Raw genomic sequence first — 18,548 nt, forward strand, 5'->3', positions numbered from 1 at the left:
GGTTAGGAACGACATGAGGGTGAGTAAATGATGACGGAATTTAGATTTTTGAGTGAACTATCCCTTTAACACACACAGACACTCCCACACAATATTAAATATCTTAACATATTCGGCTTTTTTCTGACTGTGATTGTGTGTTGTTGAGATCACAGAAACATAGTGTTTGGTCCACCCGCCAAACGTGACACTCCTGTATGAACGTGAACATGACAAACGCGAGGCGAACGTACGAGGACATTGTACTTTCATATGCCAAGTCTACTTTTGAATGCAACCGTTTTGAAGCAACGTTGAGAGACAGAGAGTGGATCAGATCCTTCATTACAGCTGCTGCAGCTTTTACGAAAGTCTTACATAAGCTGATAAATCTCTCAGCACATACATCAATCATTCGTTCATCTCCCTGTCTGTGAGAAAATTACATTCATGTTCTCATTATCTCTTCAGAAGACAGCAGCTGTGTTAAAGGTGCACCCAGTTATTTTTTTTTACTCATTAAAAAGTTACTCTGTAGTCTGCAGTGTTGGTAAGTCACTCAAAGAAGTAATCCATTACAAAAAATTACTGATTACTTCTCTAACATTGTAATCAGATTACACTATTCATTACTTCATGAAAAAGTAATCATTACTTTTTTTGGGCGGGGGGTTTCTCCCCTTTTCTCCCCAATTCGGAATGCCCAATTCCCAATGCGCTCTAGGTCCTCGTGGTGGTGTAGTGACTCGCCTCAATCCGGATGGCGGAGGACGAATCTCAGTTACCTCTGCATCTGAGACCGTCAATCCGCGCATCTTATCACGTGGCTTGTTGAGCGCGTTACCGTGGAGACGTAGCGCATGTGGAGGCTTCACGCTATTCTCCACAGCATCCACGCACAACTCACCACACGCCCCACCGAGAGCGAGAACCACATTATAGCGACCACGAGGAGGTTACCCCATGTGACTCTACCCTCCCTAGCAACCGGGCCAATTTGGTTGCTTAGGAGACCTGGCTGGAGTCACTCAGCACGCCCTGGATTCAAACTCACGACTCCATTTGTGATAGCCAGCGTCAATACTCGCTGAGATACCCAGACCCAAAAAGTAATCATTACTAATCATTTTACTCATAAGTAACTTTTTAAAACACTCACGGAAAAGTTTTTTCAGATCAACAAATGTAAAATAATGTATTTCATCCTTTTACATTGTCAGACGTACATATGAACATAATTCATGTTTTAAATGTATTACATAAATAATACTTTACCCAAATGCACTAAAAGTAATATGTTACACTGCTTGTGACTAAAAAGCAATCAGATTACAATAACTACATACTTTGTAATCGGATTACATGTAACTCTGGTAATCAGTATGGCTTTCTATAAACATTTCAAGAACATATTTCACAAGACAAAATGTTTGTTAAACACAAGTTGTTTTTATTTCCTGTTTTCTATTTTTCATTTATAATGGTAATCATTTGTTTTTTGAATATAAGTTGCACAAGTTTTATGTCAGGCAATATATAACAGTATATTCAGGATATTTAATAAGATACATCTAGTTTTTGAGCAGTGTTTGTACAGAAAGAAAAGACACTGTTTCACTATGAGAGACAGATGAGTTTGTGAGCTATTAAATCATCCAGAAATGACGAGTGTGTGTCGATTGCTTTGGAGAAACAGACATGGACAAAGAGCTCAACGGTGCCGTCAGTGTGCATGAGTCAGAAACTCTCCAGGTTTTCCTAACGCAGGTGTGTTTGTCATTGCCGATGTTTGCATGCACGTTTGTCGCATTTCCTTTTTGTGTCATTGATATTGTCAAAACAACCTAAGCTGCACCAAAAACATTTTCTTAATCAGTAGTTTTGTCTTGCTTTCAAGTAAAAACTTCTATAATGTTAATAAATAAAAAATCCTATGTTAAATTTACGGTAAAGAACGGGCAGCTGTGGTTGCTAGTGTTTTACAGTAAAGATACGGTAACAACATTTCAGGATGTAATTTTAGTACAATTCTCAACCGTATCCAGTACATGATTAATTAACCTACTTGCATTACAAAACATTGATTTTCAACGTTAATTATTAGGTAAAAAACATTGTTTTTTTTTTACTATATTTTACAGTAGAATTACATCTACATCTAGAATTGTCTTGTTAAATATTATATTATTTTCACTGTTATCTTTTGTTTGAAATGTAGCATTTTTTTCAAGATACATTTGAGACGCAAAATTGCATATTAGCTTTCAGAGAATATTTCTTTAAAGTTATACATTTTCTTGTTTTATGTATAAATCAAACAAAATGTAGTTATGCTTGCACGGTTTTGCTTCTCGGGTAAATTGATCTTGTTTTAAGAATAATTTAAGACAAAAATGCTGAGAAATAAAATGGTTTTATGCGATGCAGTAACATTGCATTGTGATGCATGTCGCACACTTGTCACTCCATCACACATATTACATCACACATTCTGTTTCCATGGTGATGTGCTAGTTTATCCCAGATTGACTTCGTATAGATTTTACAAAAATGAGTGTATTGTAAAGCATATGAAAACTGGCGACGTGCTGTATGCAAACGCTCAGTGTAGCGACGTGCTAATATGCACCACTGCCCACGTCAAGTTGAAGAGAATGTGCAATAATTCGATTTACTGTCTCTTAAAAACATATAAAATCTATTTCAAGGCGGTCTGGCAGCACACGTAGAGTAGATCTCAGTAAACGTACGGCAGGCAGCGTAAGTTTAGCATGCGGCTAATCTAATTATTAGTCACTGCGCTGTGTAAACATTAAACTGATCCCAAACATCTGGCCCATAAGTTCTGTCCTGATGTATGACGGATGGATTGTGATGTTAATTTGAGAATTTGGCCGCGACTGGCTCTTTTACACACACTTTTCGAACGCACAACACTGTGGCAGTAACCGAATAGAAATACAGCATATTCACTACTCGGGGCAAAATTAAGGATTGTGAGAAACACAAAATCAAATGAAACACAGCAGGCCGCCCGCGCGTCGCAGACAGCCGGCTAGTGGTTCGCTAATAAGCGCTACGCTAACGTCTCGTGAGTCTGACGGGCGGCAGGTTACTTTCATTCCTCTTTAACATCCACATGTCAAAACACATGATAAAAACCTAAGAGTCTACCAAAGCTAAGAAGAAACAAAACTAAAGTTTACGCAGATATATGCAGCTAATGCTCGCGTCATATTTGCGCTGCGCTAATGGGTGCTAAAGCTAACGGCTAACCCATAATGTGCTCGACAACAAATGAGTAAAAAAACACAGGTGCTTTTTTTGGGAAGAAAAACACGTTTGTTCATTAATCTACATTAGTACGCGTTGGATTGGCAAATTTTCTTAATTTAAGCAATCTTTTTTATCCCCCGAAATCCCCTCTTAACTACTCTCCTCGCTAGCTAGCCCAGATTCGCTATTATTTACAAGTATTAACAGTACACTCACGGACCAAATGGTATTGCTGTGTACACATTTAGACGGGCCAACGAAATGGAGCAAATCAATTATCAGTCATTTAACAATTCTGCAAATTAATCGCGAACTGATATGGCGTAGCTTGAAGCTGATTGGCTAATGTGTCAGTCGTCGAGTGCAGTCTGAGCATGTGCAGAACGTCAGCCAATCGTGGTGCGTTCGTGAACATTAGTGTTTTCACAAACTTTGTTATATAAAAACAAATGAAAACCACAAATCAGATAATAAATAAATGAACAGCATTGTAAATGTACTTTAATAAATAAATAAATGCATGAATAAATAAATTAGCATGTCTTGATTTGCGATATGTTTAGTTAATCGTAAATTGATTATTGGGCGAATAAAAGGGTTTCTGTCTGACTGTCACTGTTGATATGTTATTATGGCTCTATTTATTGATCATATAAACTTTCTGTTACACATTTAATATTATGTTACTCTTGTAATATCTACTCATAAAATGTAGTCAGGCTTATGAATGATCTTAGTCTGCATTCTATGAGATGTCTTTAAGTTGTGTTATATATTATATACTAACAGTGCTATAACAAAACAACCATCTTTATAGACTTTACGGGTGAATCTCATGAACATTTCACTCCAAAATTAAAATAATAAAATCAGAAATTTAAATTCTGCATTAAGAAAATTAAACCTATTTTTTTTTTCTGACTAGTTCTTTTTTCTTCTCTTTTATTTATTTTATTTATTTATTTATTTATTTGCATTGGGACATTATTTTCATGACAACTAAACTTATTTTCCCCTTAATTGTTTTTCTCAATGGTGATTCTCAGAACTGTAATACAATGATTTTTGTATTTAAATTAGCATGAATTGAAGACAGTACAGTAAAGAACTACATTGACTTATAAATCCCTGTTTTTTATATATATATATAATTTCACAATGCAAAAAATCTCAATGGTCCAAAAAAAATAGATAATAAAAATTAGGCTTAATTTTCTCAATGCATAAATCATTTTCTTACTGCAAATACAAATATATATTTAAATGTTGGCAAAAATATGACCCTTGACATGTTGCTTGAGATTCACTCATACGCACCTTTTTATTTGAACGATTCGGGTCCCTCTGAATCACCGGATTGTTTGTGAACTGTTGTGATCACGTCAGTATTTTTCGCCTAGAGAACTAGAACGACTCAATGATATTTTCATCCAGTTATCTTGAATTCACTTTGGAAAGATATCAGCTGGGTATGACGACAGTTAAAGCACACAGAGATACAAAGACACACGCACACACGCACACATACAGAATTCATGGTTTAGACAGTATTGGTTTAGACTTCACACATGTGAAGATGAATGACACCTCCTAAAATCCACTTTTAAACAGGACGTGTCTGAATGTTTGTGTGTGTGTGTGTGTGTGTGTGTCAGATATGGTTGCTCTAGATTGTGTTGACACGGATCTTGAAGGAGACACGGCCGGCAAACTTGTCCCTTTCACTGAATTGAGTGGTGTTGGAGTTAATCTTACACTCCACGTTCACGTCTGTGTTCAGGGTGATGTTCAAGAACTTCACGGCCACCAGAGGCTGCGAGTAATTCACCTAAACACACACACACATGCATATAATCAATCACATTCCCATTGTATAAAGGGTTGTGTGTGGTGTTTGTGAGTTTCTTGCCTGTGCTTTCTTGCCATAGTATGGATAGTACATGAGGTTGAAGGCTCCATCTACGGGAAAGTATGCAATTTCACCCACACTGTCAGTGTCCTCCTTCTACAGAGAACAACAGAGACATGTCAGGTAGTTCAAGAGTTAGGGTTCAGGGTTAAGGGGCTTTCACACGACTTGCATCAGCGTTGCCAAATACATAGAAGTCTAAGGAGTGTAGCGTTAGTGTTGCCCCCGGTGCCGCGTTGCTCTTCCATGAAGCGTTGTAACACGCTGCTAAAAGTTTAAATAATTTCAACTGTGACCTCGTTGTTGCTGACATTCTTAAAGCATCAGCCAATGATTACTGGGTAATAGAGCTGTTCAGGTTGTAAAAATATCAAATGTGGCATGCATTGGGGGCAGACTACTGCCCTCTGCTGGGCAATAAAGGAAAATTACATGTAATCACAAGTATAACCACTAGATGGCTGCAGAGATCCACTAATTCAAGCCTGGTTGTAACAAACTGAATTTGTGTGTGTGTGTGTGTGTGTGTGTGTGTGTGTGTGTGTGTCTGTCTGTCTGTGTGTGTGTTCTTCATTGCAGCAGAAATGAACCAAAACCCAGTTCAAAGGGAACCAGATGCAAATGACCTCAGTGCTTTTGGTGTTCACAATGTAAGTGGACTTAAAAGAGGACCCAGTTTAATTTTTTGTCCTTTTTGTATTGATGTGGTGTCAGACCCTTTGTTGTTCATACCACAATTCCTTCAGAACTCAGACCACATGGCAGTCACGATTACTGTATGTCATTTGGCTAACAATAAATTGGCATAATTGTGATTATGCTAATAAATTGACATACTTCATACATGTGCTGAATACACATTCACCTTAAGTAGCAATGTATATAACTTGGAATCACATAATAGGGCTATATGATTTCCTTTAAGGCTTTAACATCTTAAAATAAAACGTGAAAATAAATGTTTATCCCCTTTTTCTCCCAATTTGGAATGCCCAATTCCCAATGCGCTCTAAGTCCTCGTGGTGGCGCGGTTACTCACCTCAATCCGGGTGGTGGAGGATGAATCTCAGTTACCTCCGCGTCTGAGACCGTCAATCCGTGCATCTTATCACGTGACTCGTTGTGCATGACACCGCGGAGACTCACAGCATGTGGAGGCTCATGCTACTCTCCACGATCCACGCACAACTTACCACACACCCCATTGAGAGCGAGAACCACTAATCACGACCACAAGGAGGTTACCCCATGTGACTCTACCCTCCCTAGCAACCGGGCCAATTTGGTTGCTTAGGAAACCTGGCTGGAAACTTGCCACTCCAGGGGTGATAGTCAGCGTCAATACTCGCTGAGCTACCCAGGCCCCCGCCATTACGCGAACATTAAATTAAAGTGAAATGGACCGCTTTGCTTTCACTATCAAAATCACTTGTATTTTCGCAAGTGTTTGGTGTGAACCTCAGCAAACGGCACGCGCATCGCAGCGCTTCAAAGCAGTTCATCTTCACGTGGTCTTCAGAAGCTGCTCTGACTGCGGACGGTTTCATTTGGAGTGCTCAGATAACGACGCGGTCATGGTAATCATGGTATTTCTATATTTGCTTAAAATTCCCTTATTTGTCAGTAAAATGTAATTGGAAAATAAAGTTCACAATAATTGCGGTTAGATAAAATAATCTTGATCAGGCAATTATGTAATGCAGCCGAATGGCAAGCCTCAAGGTACTTATGTCATAACAAAAAGCAAAACAGACTGGTACCTCTTCGCCTTCACATAGCAACAATCAATCGTACCACAAAAGGATCCGCAAACGAACCATACTCAGACTACCTCCCGAAATGGTCTGAGTTCAGTTCATTTGTAGGACCTTTTAAGGTGGTCTGAGATCATGAAGATTATGAAAGAGGTACTGAATGCCTCGTGATTTTTATTCATATCTATGCACCTTAGTTTCCGAGCATCCAGAGACCTCGGATCTTGAACTAATTTAAATTCACCAAGAACATCCTGAGAGATGTAAACAAGTCCTCTTATTACTTTCTGCAATGAATTAATGTACCAAATCAATTGCCAGGGCTTTTTCTCTTCTCAAAATACAAGTTTTCAATGTTTACTGTGCATACCTTCTTGCCTCGTAAAAACGCCCTCCATGACGCTATCTGGAACGCTTGTCATGAAGAGAGTAAAGTGCCGCTTGACGTTAACAATAAGCCTAGTGTTGATGCCCCAGCATGAGTCATGTGAAAGCCGCTTTATGGGTTAAGGATGGGGTTAGGGTCAGGGGTTAGCGTCAGGAGTTAAAAACCATGATGCAATGCTACAATTCTACTAACTCTAGAATGCACCATTTTTCAAAATCCCGAAACAACGACCAAAATGACTTACTGTAAATTCAAGCTATAAGGTTTCAAGCTACATCCACCAAATTTGGCACAGACCTTCAGACTGTTCTGACTCAGGTTGCTTCTACTTTTCTAACAGATCGAAATTACGGTTTTCACACAGCGGACGATCAAATATCTCCATAAGCCCCTAGACTTACATTAACGGAATGTTAAAAAGGCCAAGACTAATGCAAATGTAAACAAACTCATACATGAGTCATGACCAGGGTGTTATGGGGACATCCATCCATCCATCCATCCTTTCATCTAGCTATCTATCTATCTATCTATCCATCCATCCATTCTGTCCATCTAACTGTAATGTCTGTATTGCCATCGAAAATAGTTTCAACAAGTCTTTGTCAAGCCAGTGTTAAAACTTTACTTCTCTAGTTTAGATTGAACTAAGTGCACTAAGGTTAGGGGTGTGTAGTCTTCAACCCCAATTCTGAAAAAGTTGGGACAGTATGATAAATGCTAATAAAAACAAAAATGAGTGATCTGTAAATTATATTCACCCTTTGCTATATTGAAAGCACCACAACTACACATTATATGATGTTTTTTCTTGTGAATTTCATTGTTTTTTTTAATGTACAGTAATTTCAAATCAGATGATTGCAACACACTCCAAAAAAGTTGTGACAGTCGAGTGTTTACCACTGTGTAACATCACCATTTCTTCTAATAACACTTATTAAGCATTTGGGCACTGAAAATACAAGTTTGTTAAATTTAGAAAGTGGAATTTTCCCCTATTCATCCATTATTCAGGTCTTCAGCTGCACAATTGTACGGGGTCTTTGTTGCCATATGGTGTGCTTAATAATGCACCACACATTCTCAATTGGAGATGGTCAGGACTGCAGGCATGCCAATCTAGCACCCGCACTCTCTGCTTATTCGACCAGTATGTGGTTTAAAGTTGTCCTGCTGAAAATGCCGGGACGTCCCTGGAAAAGACGGTGCTGGATGGCAGTATATGTTGCTCCAAAATGTGTACATATCTGTCTGCATTAATGGTGCCCTCACAGATGTGAGAGTTACCCATGCCATGGGCACTGACACACCCCTGGCCCATACAGACACTGGCTTTTGGACCTGATGCTGATAACAGCTTGGATGGCTCTTTTCCTCTTTGGCCCGGATAACACGATGGCTGTGTTTTTCAAAAACTATTTGAAATGTGGATTTGTTGGACCAAAAAACACAGTTCCACTATTCTACTTTCCATCTAAGATGAGACAGAGCCCAGAGAAGTCGGCAGCGCTTCTGGACAGTGTTGATGTATGGCTTCTCCTTTGCAGAGTAAAGTCTTAACTTGCATCTGTGGATGCAGAGGCGAGTGGTGTTGACTAACAAAGGTTTACTAAAGTAATCACAAGCCCATGTTCATGATATCCATTACAGATGAATGATGTTTTTTAAGACAGTGATGTATGAGGGATCAGAGATCACGCACATTCATAAGTGGTTTTCGTCTTGCCCTTTATGCACTGAGATTCCTTGAATCTTTTAACTATATTGTCCACTTCCAATTTGTCTTTGGGGAACATTTTTCTTAAAGTGCTGGATTATTTGCAGAAGCATGTGTTGGTAAATTGACAAGTCCTGAATGATCCTTGCTCTTGATGGTCTAGGCTGTTTTTGGAGTCTCCTTATATACTATGACATGATTGCCTCACCTGTTTAACATCTCCTGTTTCACATCGCCTTGTTATTTCAACTCGTCAGATTGTTATTAGACTTAAATTGCCCGTCTCAACTTTTTTGGAGCATGTTGCAATCATCTGATTTGAAATGACTGTACATAAAAAAACAAAGAAATTCACAAGGTAAAACATCATATAATGTGTAGTTGTAGAGCTTTCAATATAGCAAAGGGTGAATATAATTTACATTTTTTTTGTTTTTATTAGCATTTTTCATACTGTCCCAACGTTTACGGAATTGGGGTTGTACTAGTTTAGTATACATTACGGTCAAAGTGTGTAGTGCACTAGTTTAGGGTGTATACTAATCTATGGTTAGGGTTTATGGGATGCTGATTATGTATCAGACTAGTCATTCTATAACTGCATACATAACTAGTCTTACCCACTCGTCTTCCTCTTTATATTTCTGAGTTTGGAGGGATGCAGTGAGTAAACGGGTGTTACAGATGGAATTCATGTTTAAATGACTGTTAGTGATCATTATCTTAAATAAGTTGTTTAAGATATGCTTTGGTAGATGTTTCTCTTACCTTTGGTCCACAGGTGACATTCGGAGATTGTCCGTAATTATTAGGCAGCATTCCGATCACCTGCAGAAGAGTCAAATGCTCATGTTCTGTGCGCCATCATCTTCATTACAATTGAAGGAATAGTTTTGTGCCTGGTCACCATTCACTTCCATACAATGAACATGGACAGAGCAACGTGAACATTCTGCCAAACACCTCCTTTAGTGTTTCACAGAAAATCAAACGGCTCAGAACAACATCGGGGTGAGTAAATGATTACAGAATTTTCCCTTTAAATGAAACTGCTCTTATTAAGGCTATTATTAAGGCTATTAACGGTAGCTGATCTGTCTTGATATCTGATGTGATTTTCTGCTCAATTATGTGTGTAGCGTCATTGGCAGCATCAGTTTCATCATACACACTATGTACTATGTACTTTGCTGGTTATAATACATTTTGTAGTAAGATAATATGCCATTATCAGGTCATACTGACACATCATAAATTGCATACTGATGCTGCCGACCGATTTCTCTGTTTGCATTAGCATAGATTTATTATTCAAATTTATATGCAAAAGAAATAATTATTATGTTTTATATGCTAAATTCATTAGCTTAAAAATCATTATCACATTTTATACATGAAATTCATCATTAATTTTATAATCTAAATTCATTATTCCATTTTATACTCTAAGTTCATTATTAATTTTATAATCTAAATTCATTATTCCATTTTATAATCATTATTAATTTTATAATCTAAATTCATTATTAATTTTATAATCTAAATTCATTATTAATTTTATACTCTAAATTCATCATTAATTTTATAATCTAAATTCATTATTAATTTTATAATCTAAATTCATTATTCCATTTTATACTCTAAATTCATTATTAATTTTATAATCTAAATTCATTATTCCATTTTATACTCTAAATTCATTATTAATTTTATAATCTAAATTCATTATTAATTTTATAATCTAAATTCATTATTAATTTATACTCTAAATTCATTATTAATTTTATAATCTAAATTCATTATTAATTTTATAATCTAAATTAATTATTCCATTTTATACTCTAAATTCATTATTACTTCACTTTCTCATTTACCGTAAACACTTATAAACTGCTGTGGCAACTTTGAAATTTTTTATTTAACCCTTGTGCGACCTTCGGGACATTTTTGTCTTTTTCATTTGTATTTTTTATTTTTTTTTATATATAATTTTTGCTGTGTTAATGCCAATGGCATACATTTTGCCAAAGGTGTGTATTTTTGGGGGAATTTCGATATTTCAACCTCAGTTCCTATAACACATCTATAATACACTGTGTACACAAAATAGTTACACTCAGGACCTTCAGGACAAAAATTTCCCCATTGAAACCCATTAAAACTGCAATATTTGATCCCAGTGCTATTAAAGCATAAAATCATGAATTATATGATATTATGCTTTCATTCTGGAGCGCTGGCTTCAAAATGTACATTTTTTATATTTTCCACCAGATGGCACCATTTTCCTCATGTTTAGCCTATGGAGCAAATACAAGCTTTTCCCCTATTTTCTGTTTGCTGTATTATAGAGCATTGCAGGACAATTGAATAAATGATGCAGATACAAAAGTGTGTGTGCGTTGGTATGGATGTCAGAGTGTGTTTTATATGTGTGTGTTGAGAAATGTGTGTGTGTGTGTAAAAAACAACAGTGGCATTATGTAAAGAAACTGGCATTTAAATGGTTAAAATACTGAAAATACAGCAAATTTGTCTGATTTAGTTAATATTGACCCTATAATAAAAAGGTTTTCGAGTGATGTGGGCAGGTGGGCTTCATTACATTTATCGATGATTGGGAAGGTTAATGTTATTAAAATGAATTGTATTCCAAAATTCAACTACCTGCTACAGTCTCTCCCTGTAGATGTCCCCCTCTCTTATTTCAAGCAATTTGATAGCATAGTGAAGTCCTTCATTTGGAATGGTAAGCGTCCCAGGTTACATTTCAATAAGTTACATAGGCCGATTGACAATGGTGGGTTAGGCCTACACAAGATTTTGTTTTATTATTATGCGTTCGGTCTTAGATATTTGGCTCATTGGTTGCTTCCACCTGAGAGAGCCCCTCCCTGGTTTTGTATTGAAAAGGAAGTTCTTGCCCCTATCTCGCCACTGCAAAGCCTTTCGATTAAACTAATCGGAGAAGTTAAGTCACACCCCGTAATTTTGCATTTGCGCTCGATATGGACAAAAGTGTCCAGAGTGTTTAATTCTGATATTTATTTAAACGTAGCCTCGAGCATATGGCTGAACCCTAAACTATGTACTAATAAGTCCCCTTTCTGTTGGTCAGATTATATTGCGAGGGGGGTTAATACACTCGGTGACCTATATGAGAGTGGAGTATTGAGACCTTTTGAAAATTTGGTTAAACTTTTTGGGATTCCCAGATCTCAATTTTATAAGTATTTACAGCTTCGCCACCTACCCTGCACTGTTTTTGGGAGTAGCATACACCCCCCTAATGCGGCGGATACTCTGGGAGTGGTGATTACTGCTTTTGGAAAAGGTCATGAGGCATCAGTGTATTACTCCTTACTAATTCAGAGTCTGGGAGACAGAGCTTCAACTTCTATCAAGAGATTATGGGAGGAAGATTTAAACTTGACATTGGGGGAGGGGGTGTGGGTTAGGATCCTAAAAAATGTCAAGTCTGCATCTAGAGATGCAAGGGTGCATCTGATGCAATTTAAGATTTTGCATCGATTTTATTGGACCCCCTCTAGATTGTATAGGCTTGGTCTTAAAGACACACCCACCTGCTGGTGATGCCAATCAGAAGACGGGGACACAACCCATGTTTTTTGGGGATGTGTTGGGATCCAGGAGTTTTGGTTGAGGGTTCAGAGCTTTGTGTGTGATGTAGTGGACGCTCAGTTTTCGTTTTGCCCCAGACTGTGTATTTTGGGTGATGGGGCGGTCCTGAATATAGTTGATAAATATATAAAAAGCTGGGTTCTAACCAGCGTGATGATTGGCAGACAGGTAATTCTCAGGGGATGGAAGTCAACTGATGTGCCCTCATTTCATGAGTGGTCTACCGAGATGGGCAGGGTAGCAGCATTTGAGGAGATGGCATGAAGAAGGCTAGGCAACCTGGATTTGTTCATCAGGAAATGGGGCAGCAATTTAGCCTTTTTGGAAGGCTCTCGGGGAGGGGCAGTGGAGAGAGACTAGTGTTTTTGTTTCTAAAGATTTTCTGCTGTTTTATTGTCTATATGTGTGTCCTTGTCAGTTGGCTTTTGACCACTGGGGTGCTCGTTTGTGTCGGGTGGGGGGGTTAATGTTCGGGGGGAAAAGTTGTGATTTCATGTGGTTTGATTCTGCATTTTTTGTCTGTTTGACTTGCTGCATGGAATCAATAAAAATTGTTAATAACAACAAAAAAAAAACAAAAAAAAATCCTGAAAATGAATGAATATTTGGTAGTTATGATCAGGACTGATGTAACTCATTGAAAGTGGAAAATAATATGAATATATAATATTATTATGGCAGTTTTTTGACGTGGACATTTTTGTCCTCTAAGGACCTCTGAGTAACTTTTTGAATATTGACGCACAAGGGTTAAGTCGATACAGACCGATAACAAGGGGTTACAGCTAATGCTGCATTCCATTCAAGTCGGATGTGGGATATTCCTACCTTATATCTCCGATCTCCGACCATAACGGCATTGCATTGCCAGATGCTCGGAAGATAACGTGTAAGGAAACAAAACTGTAACACTCCCGTTATCTTAGCAGGTGTTTGTCACCCAAGACGTTTCCTAACAACCCAATTAGCTGCAACGCTAGCATTTGTGTTACAGGTGTACGGTTATCAAAAGAGAGTTTAATTTACCATGTTTTATACACCTGTTATGCTTGTGTGACGTCACGCACCTGCATCTCGGCAAATCAGAGTTGAAAATTTCAGCGCGAGTTTCCCAGTTGGAATTCCAAAGTGCCGTTGAATGGAACGCAGCATTAGAGCATGTATGCATATATTGCAAGTATATAGTGTGTGAATTGGGATGCAGCCATTATCAGTGATCTGTGCTGTGATTGGCCAGTTACCCGGTTGAGTTTGATGAGCACGCAGGGTTTGCCGTTCTGGTAACCGTACGTGCGGTCGCTGAGTCCGGAACAGTCCCCAAGAATGGTGCGGTTGAACTGGCAGGAGCGTTTGGGGTTGTTGCGCACATCGCCGCTGTCTTCCTGATAAAAGTACTGATCTGGAGTGCACGCGTCATTGTTCATCACCTGCTGCGAGTTGTTGTACGCTACAGGAAGACACAGAAACATAGTGTCAGCTGCTCTCCAGTTCAGCGCCATGACACCTGGGAAATATTGCATCATCTAGACAGCATCGTTTTTCAGTACATCTTTGCCCAAATATCAAAGTTCCTACTAGAGAAATAAAAATGATGATCTGATCTCAAATAAACAATTCATTCTTGGAAAATATAACCAAACTGTGTAATCGTGTATTCATCTGTCAAAGCGTTTCTAACTGTTTTCTGTTCATATGCTGTAGTTCCTCTTCTAATGATGTCATATCCTCCTTTTCAATCGTATGAATGTAACCCATCATAAGAAAGTGTTTTACTGCAATGCAAATGCTCCTCGGATCGCATCATTTACATGGATAATTGTTTATCCAACTGAACAGACTACATATTAAATGACAAAACAATTAATGACAATAAAATGCAAACATCTCTTCAGTAATCAAAATGCTTTTTGAATGTAACTTACGTGCGAGGAAGTTGTCCAGGGCCTGAGCATACTTGTCCCAGCTTTCTGTATTCTCCACATTATAAATGATCTCTAGAGAATCTCCTTTCGGCCGAATCATCACACCTACAATTACACACACACACAGGGATGGTGTCTGTGATGGTGACGAGTCATGAATGTGTGTGATGTGTATAAAAATTGTGTGTACCTGGTGATGCCAGGCGGTCCTGCCAGGTGGGCTTATAGTCGTCCAGTGTCAGCAGCATCACATACATGGTGAGGCAGAACATGCCAGCCAGAAACGTGTAGAAGACCAGATAGAACAACAGAATGAGACCTGCACGAGAAACACACATTTAAGCTTGAGTCACACCATTTATAATCTCCCATCAGAGTATATCCTCAGCTGTCAAAACGTGAGGAACTTCTTAAAGTAGCTCAAACTTCAGCATATTCATTAGAAGTGATTATTAATTTAGGAGCTCGTTTAATATTACACATTATGCATGCTAATCTTTCATTATAAATTTAATTAAATGTTCATATATTTTTCAGAATGTTAAAGTTTGGTCTGTTACAGTTTGAAACATGTTTTTGTCATTTTGCACATTATCATCAACTAAAACATGTTAAAGGGACAGTTCACACAAAAATGAAATTCTCTCATCATTTATTCACCCTCATGCCATCCCAGATGTGTATGACTTTCTTTCTTCACCAGAACACAAATGAAGATTTTTAGAAGAATATTTCAGCTCTGTAGGTTCATACACTCCAAGTGAATGGTGACCAGAACTTTGAAGCTCCAAAAAGCACATAAAGGCAGCATAAATGTAATCCATAAGACTCCAGTGGTTTAATCCATGTCTTCAGAAGTGATATGATAGGTGTGGGTGAGAAACAGATCAATATTTAAATCCTTTTTTACTATAAATCTCCACTTTCACTTTCACATTCTTCTTCTTTTGTTTTTTGGCAATTCACATTCTTCTAGAATATCGCCACCTATGATAGGGCTGGTTAAAGATAGAGATTAATAGAAAAAATGACTTAAATATCAGGATCTGTTTCTCACCCACACCTATCATATCTCTTCAGAAGACATGGATTAAACCACTGGATTACTTTTATGCTGCCTTTATGTGCTTTTTGGAGCTTCAAAGTTCTGGTCACCATTCACTTGCATCGTATGAACCTACAGAGCTGAAATATTCTTCTTAAAATCTTCACTTGTGTTCAGCAGAAGAAAGTAAAAAATTAACACTATAGGGGGAGGGACATTCTCATTCTAGAGAGCATTTAATTGGACAAATATTTGTATACGCCCCTGCAAACAAAATAATGTCATTTAAATTTTCGGTCTGAGTTTTCCCAGAAGAAAAACACTGTAAACATTAAATATTTATACCTGCTAAAAGTCAATTCTGTCACTTTTTTTATAGTATACTAGCATCTAGATGTTCTTAAAGCTACAGACATGAATTATAATGTTGATTTCATGGGCTGTTATTAATACATGCACCTTCAACCCTGTAACATTCAATACTAAAACAGAAAAGCATCTGTGTTGTTGCTTTCAAGAATATAGAAACACGGGGCCTGGGTATCTCAGCGAGTATTGACGCTGACTATCACACCTGGAGTCGCTAGTTTGAATCCAGGGTGTGCTGAGTGACTCCAGCCAGGTCTCCTAAGCAACCAAATTGTCCCGGTTGCTAGGGAGGGTAGAGTCACATGGGGTAACCTCCTCGTGGTCACTATAATATGGTTCTCGCTCTCGGTAAGGTGCGTGATGAGTTGTGTGTGGATGCCGCGGAGAATAGCGTGAAGCCTCCACACGCGCTACGTCTCCGTGGTAACGCGCTCATCAAGCCACGTGATAAGATGCGCGGATTGACGGTCTCAGACGTGGAGGCAACTGAGATTCGTCCTCCGCCACCCGGATTGAGGCGAGTCACTACGCCACCATGAGGACTTCGAGCGCATTGGGAACTGGGCATTCCCAATTGGGGAGAAAAAAATATATATATAGAAACGCTGAAGAGCCTATAGTGAAACATCAAGAACTTTTCATCTTCAAAAAAATACAATAAATATATAGCAACTTAAAATGTGTTTTTCATGTCGCATTTTGTTTTGGGACACGATCGGTTCGGTTTAGGTGTTGGTTTATGGTCAGGATGTCTTATTCACCTCTCATTTGATTTTAGATCACTACTGGTTAGGTTAAGGTTAAAGTTCTAGGTTAGTGTCCTTAAAACCTTCATCTAATATTCACACGAAAAACCTCGTCTGATTACGACACCATTTCACTCGCTTTTGGCGCCCCCCGCTGGACATTTCACTAGAAACTGCAGCGAAACGTTTAATAAAGCACGTAATTTCGTCTTTCTGTCTATCTATCTATGTGCCTGTCTGTCTGTCTGTCTGTCTATCTATCTATGTGCCTGTCTGTCTGTCTGTCTGTCTATCTATCTATGTGCCTGTCTGTCTGTCTATCTATCTATCTATGCAAAAATGTTGCAAATGGTCACGTTAATTATCATGAGATATTTTGTCTGTGGAATTGATTGGAGGGTGTAAAGTGTCTCTGTGGCAGGTAGATGAAAAATAAGAAGGCTTGATGATGTCATTTAACAGTAGCAAGTTATTACACTTTGATGAAAGATTACACATTCTTTTAGTAGAATAATTTGCACGGATGAATCATTTACAATGAGATTGCACATCATGTTTCATCTCTGAATAAGAGTTTGACACGACACCAGCTTTATTTCTGTGTATGTGACCCAGATTCCCCTCGATTCACTCCATCTTTGTGTCCTCTGTTTCTCATCTGTCCATCACTGAACAAATATCAGGACAGACTGTGAGGGACTAAATCCTCTTACACTAAAACCGCAGCTCGCTCGCTCTCTCTGTCTCTCTCTCCACCCATTCTGCTCTTTCTTTGTGTGTGTGTGTGTGTGTGTGTGTGTGTGTGTGTGTGTGTGTGTGTGTGTGTCTCTATCCCTCTTTCCTCACTCATTCCATTTGTGACGCTCTTTTTCTTAATATTTTTAGCCTTTGTCTTATATGTCAACCCATATGTCTCTCTCTCTCTATCTCTGTGGGGGATGGGACTCAGATTAGTCTCTCCTCCGCTCATTGGCTACTCCACCTCTGATGTCATCAGTGCTCTCAACCAATCAGCTGCAGTAACACAAATGAAAGCTGGCGAGTGAACTGATCAGACACAATATGACACACAACATGACTTACATAGTGCTTGATTAACTTGATCTACTTTATTGATTTTGATTATGTTTTAAAGATCAATATTAAAGACCAAAGAAGCGTTACAGGCATTTACGTGTTTCAAACCCCGTTGATATCATATTTACTCCACGTGAACATTTAACAGTTTTTAGTGTTACTGAAATCTGATGAATGGCCATGTAGTATAAACATATATCACACTGTACTCCATATATTTGAGCATATAGCCTATGAACATTTTTAAATTCCTATTTGGGAAAATATATGTTTCATGTATGAAAACTGCAATATTTTTAGTATTTTTTAAAAATTATTATAATTTATTATATTTATTTATAATTTGCACACAAAAAATAAAATTTTAGCAGATTTAAAGATGGGGAAAAAAACAACATTAGTGCTTGGAAAGTAAAAAAAATTTAATAAAAAATTACCATTAGGGTTTATACAAAGCAGTGGCGTAACTATGGGTGGGCCGGGGTGGGATTGGGCCCACCTAAATTAACCCTAGGCCCACCCAGAATGGTAGAGATTATTCTTTGACTTCAAATAAATATATGTATTTATAAAACAGCTTTAAAATGCATTAATTCTGATTTCTGAAAACGTGAAAGGATGTTAAGGAAAATCTGGTAAAAAAATAAATAAATTTGGGCCCATCCTTTTTTATGTCAAGTCATTTTTCTTGGCTATGCCCTTGATACAAAGTACACTCCCA

General features: G+C 38.0%; 1 protein-coding gene across 1 annotated transcript in view; it reads right to left on the minus strand.

The window, feature by feature from the left end:
* Nucleotides 1–1,408: 1,408 nt before the first annotated feature.
* Nucleotides 1,409–18,548, minus strand: part of LOC127419339 (sodium/potassium-transporting ATPase subunit beta-2-like) — a 20,884-nt gene continuing 3,744 nt past the window's right edge. The window contains exons 2-7 of the mRNA XM_051660690.1: nt 14,781–14,909; nt 14,591–14,695; nt 13,910–14,115; nt 9,795–9,854; nt 5,165–5,260; nt 1,409–5,083 (exon numbers count right to left, since the gene is read on the minus strand). Of these exons, the coding sequence (XP_051516650.1) occupies nt 4,922–5,083; nt 5,165–5,260; nt 9,795–9,854; nt 13,910–14,115; nt 14,591–14,695; nt 14,781–14,909 (758 nt within the window). The 3' untranslated portion in view covers nt 1,409–4,921. The remainder of the gene's footprint in view (nt 5,084–5,164; nt 5,261–9,794; nt 9,855–13,909; nt 14,116–14,590; nt 14,696–14,780; nt 14,910–18,548) is intronic.

The sequence above is a fragment of the Myxocyprinus asiaticus genome, chromosome 28, assembly GCF_019703515.2.
Source record: "Myxocyprinus asiaticus isolate MX2 ecotype Aquarium Trade chromosome 28, UBuf_Myxa_2, whole genome shotgun sequence".
Classification (NCBI taxonomy): domain Eukaryota; kingdom Metazoa; phylum Chordata; class Actinopteri; order Cypriniformes; family Catostomidae; genus Myxocyprinus; species Myxocyprinus asiaticus.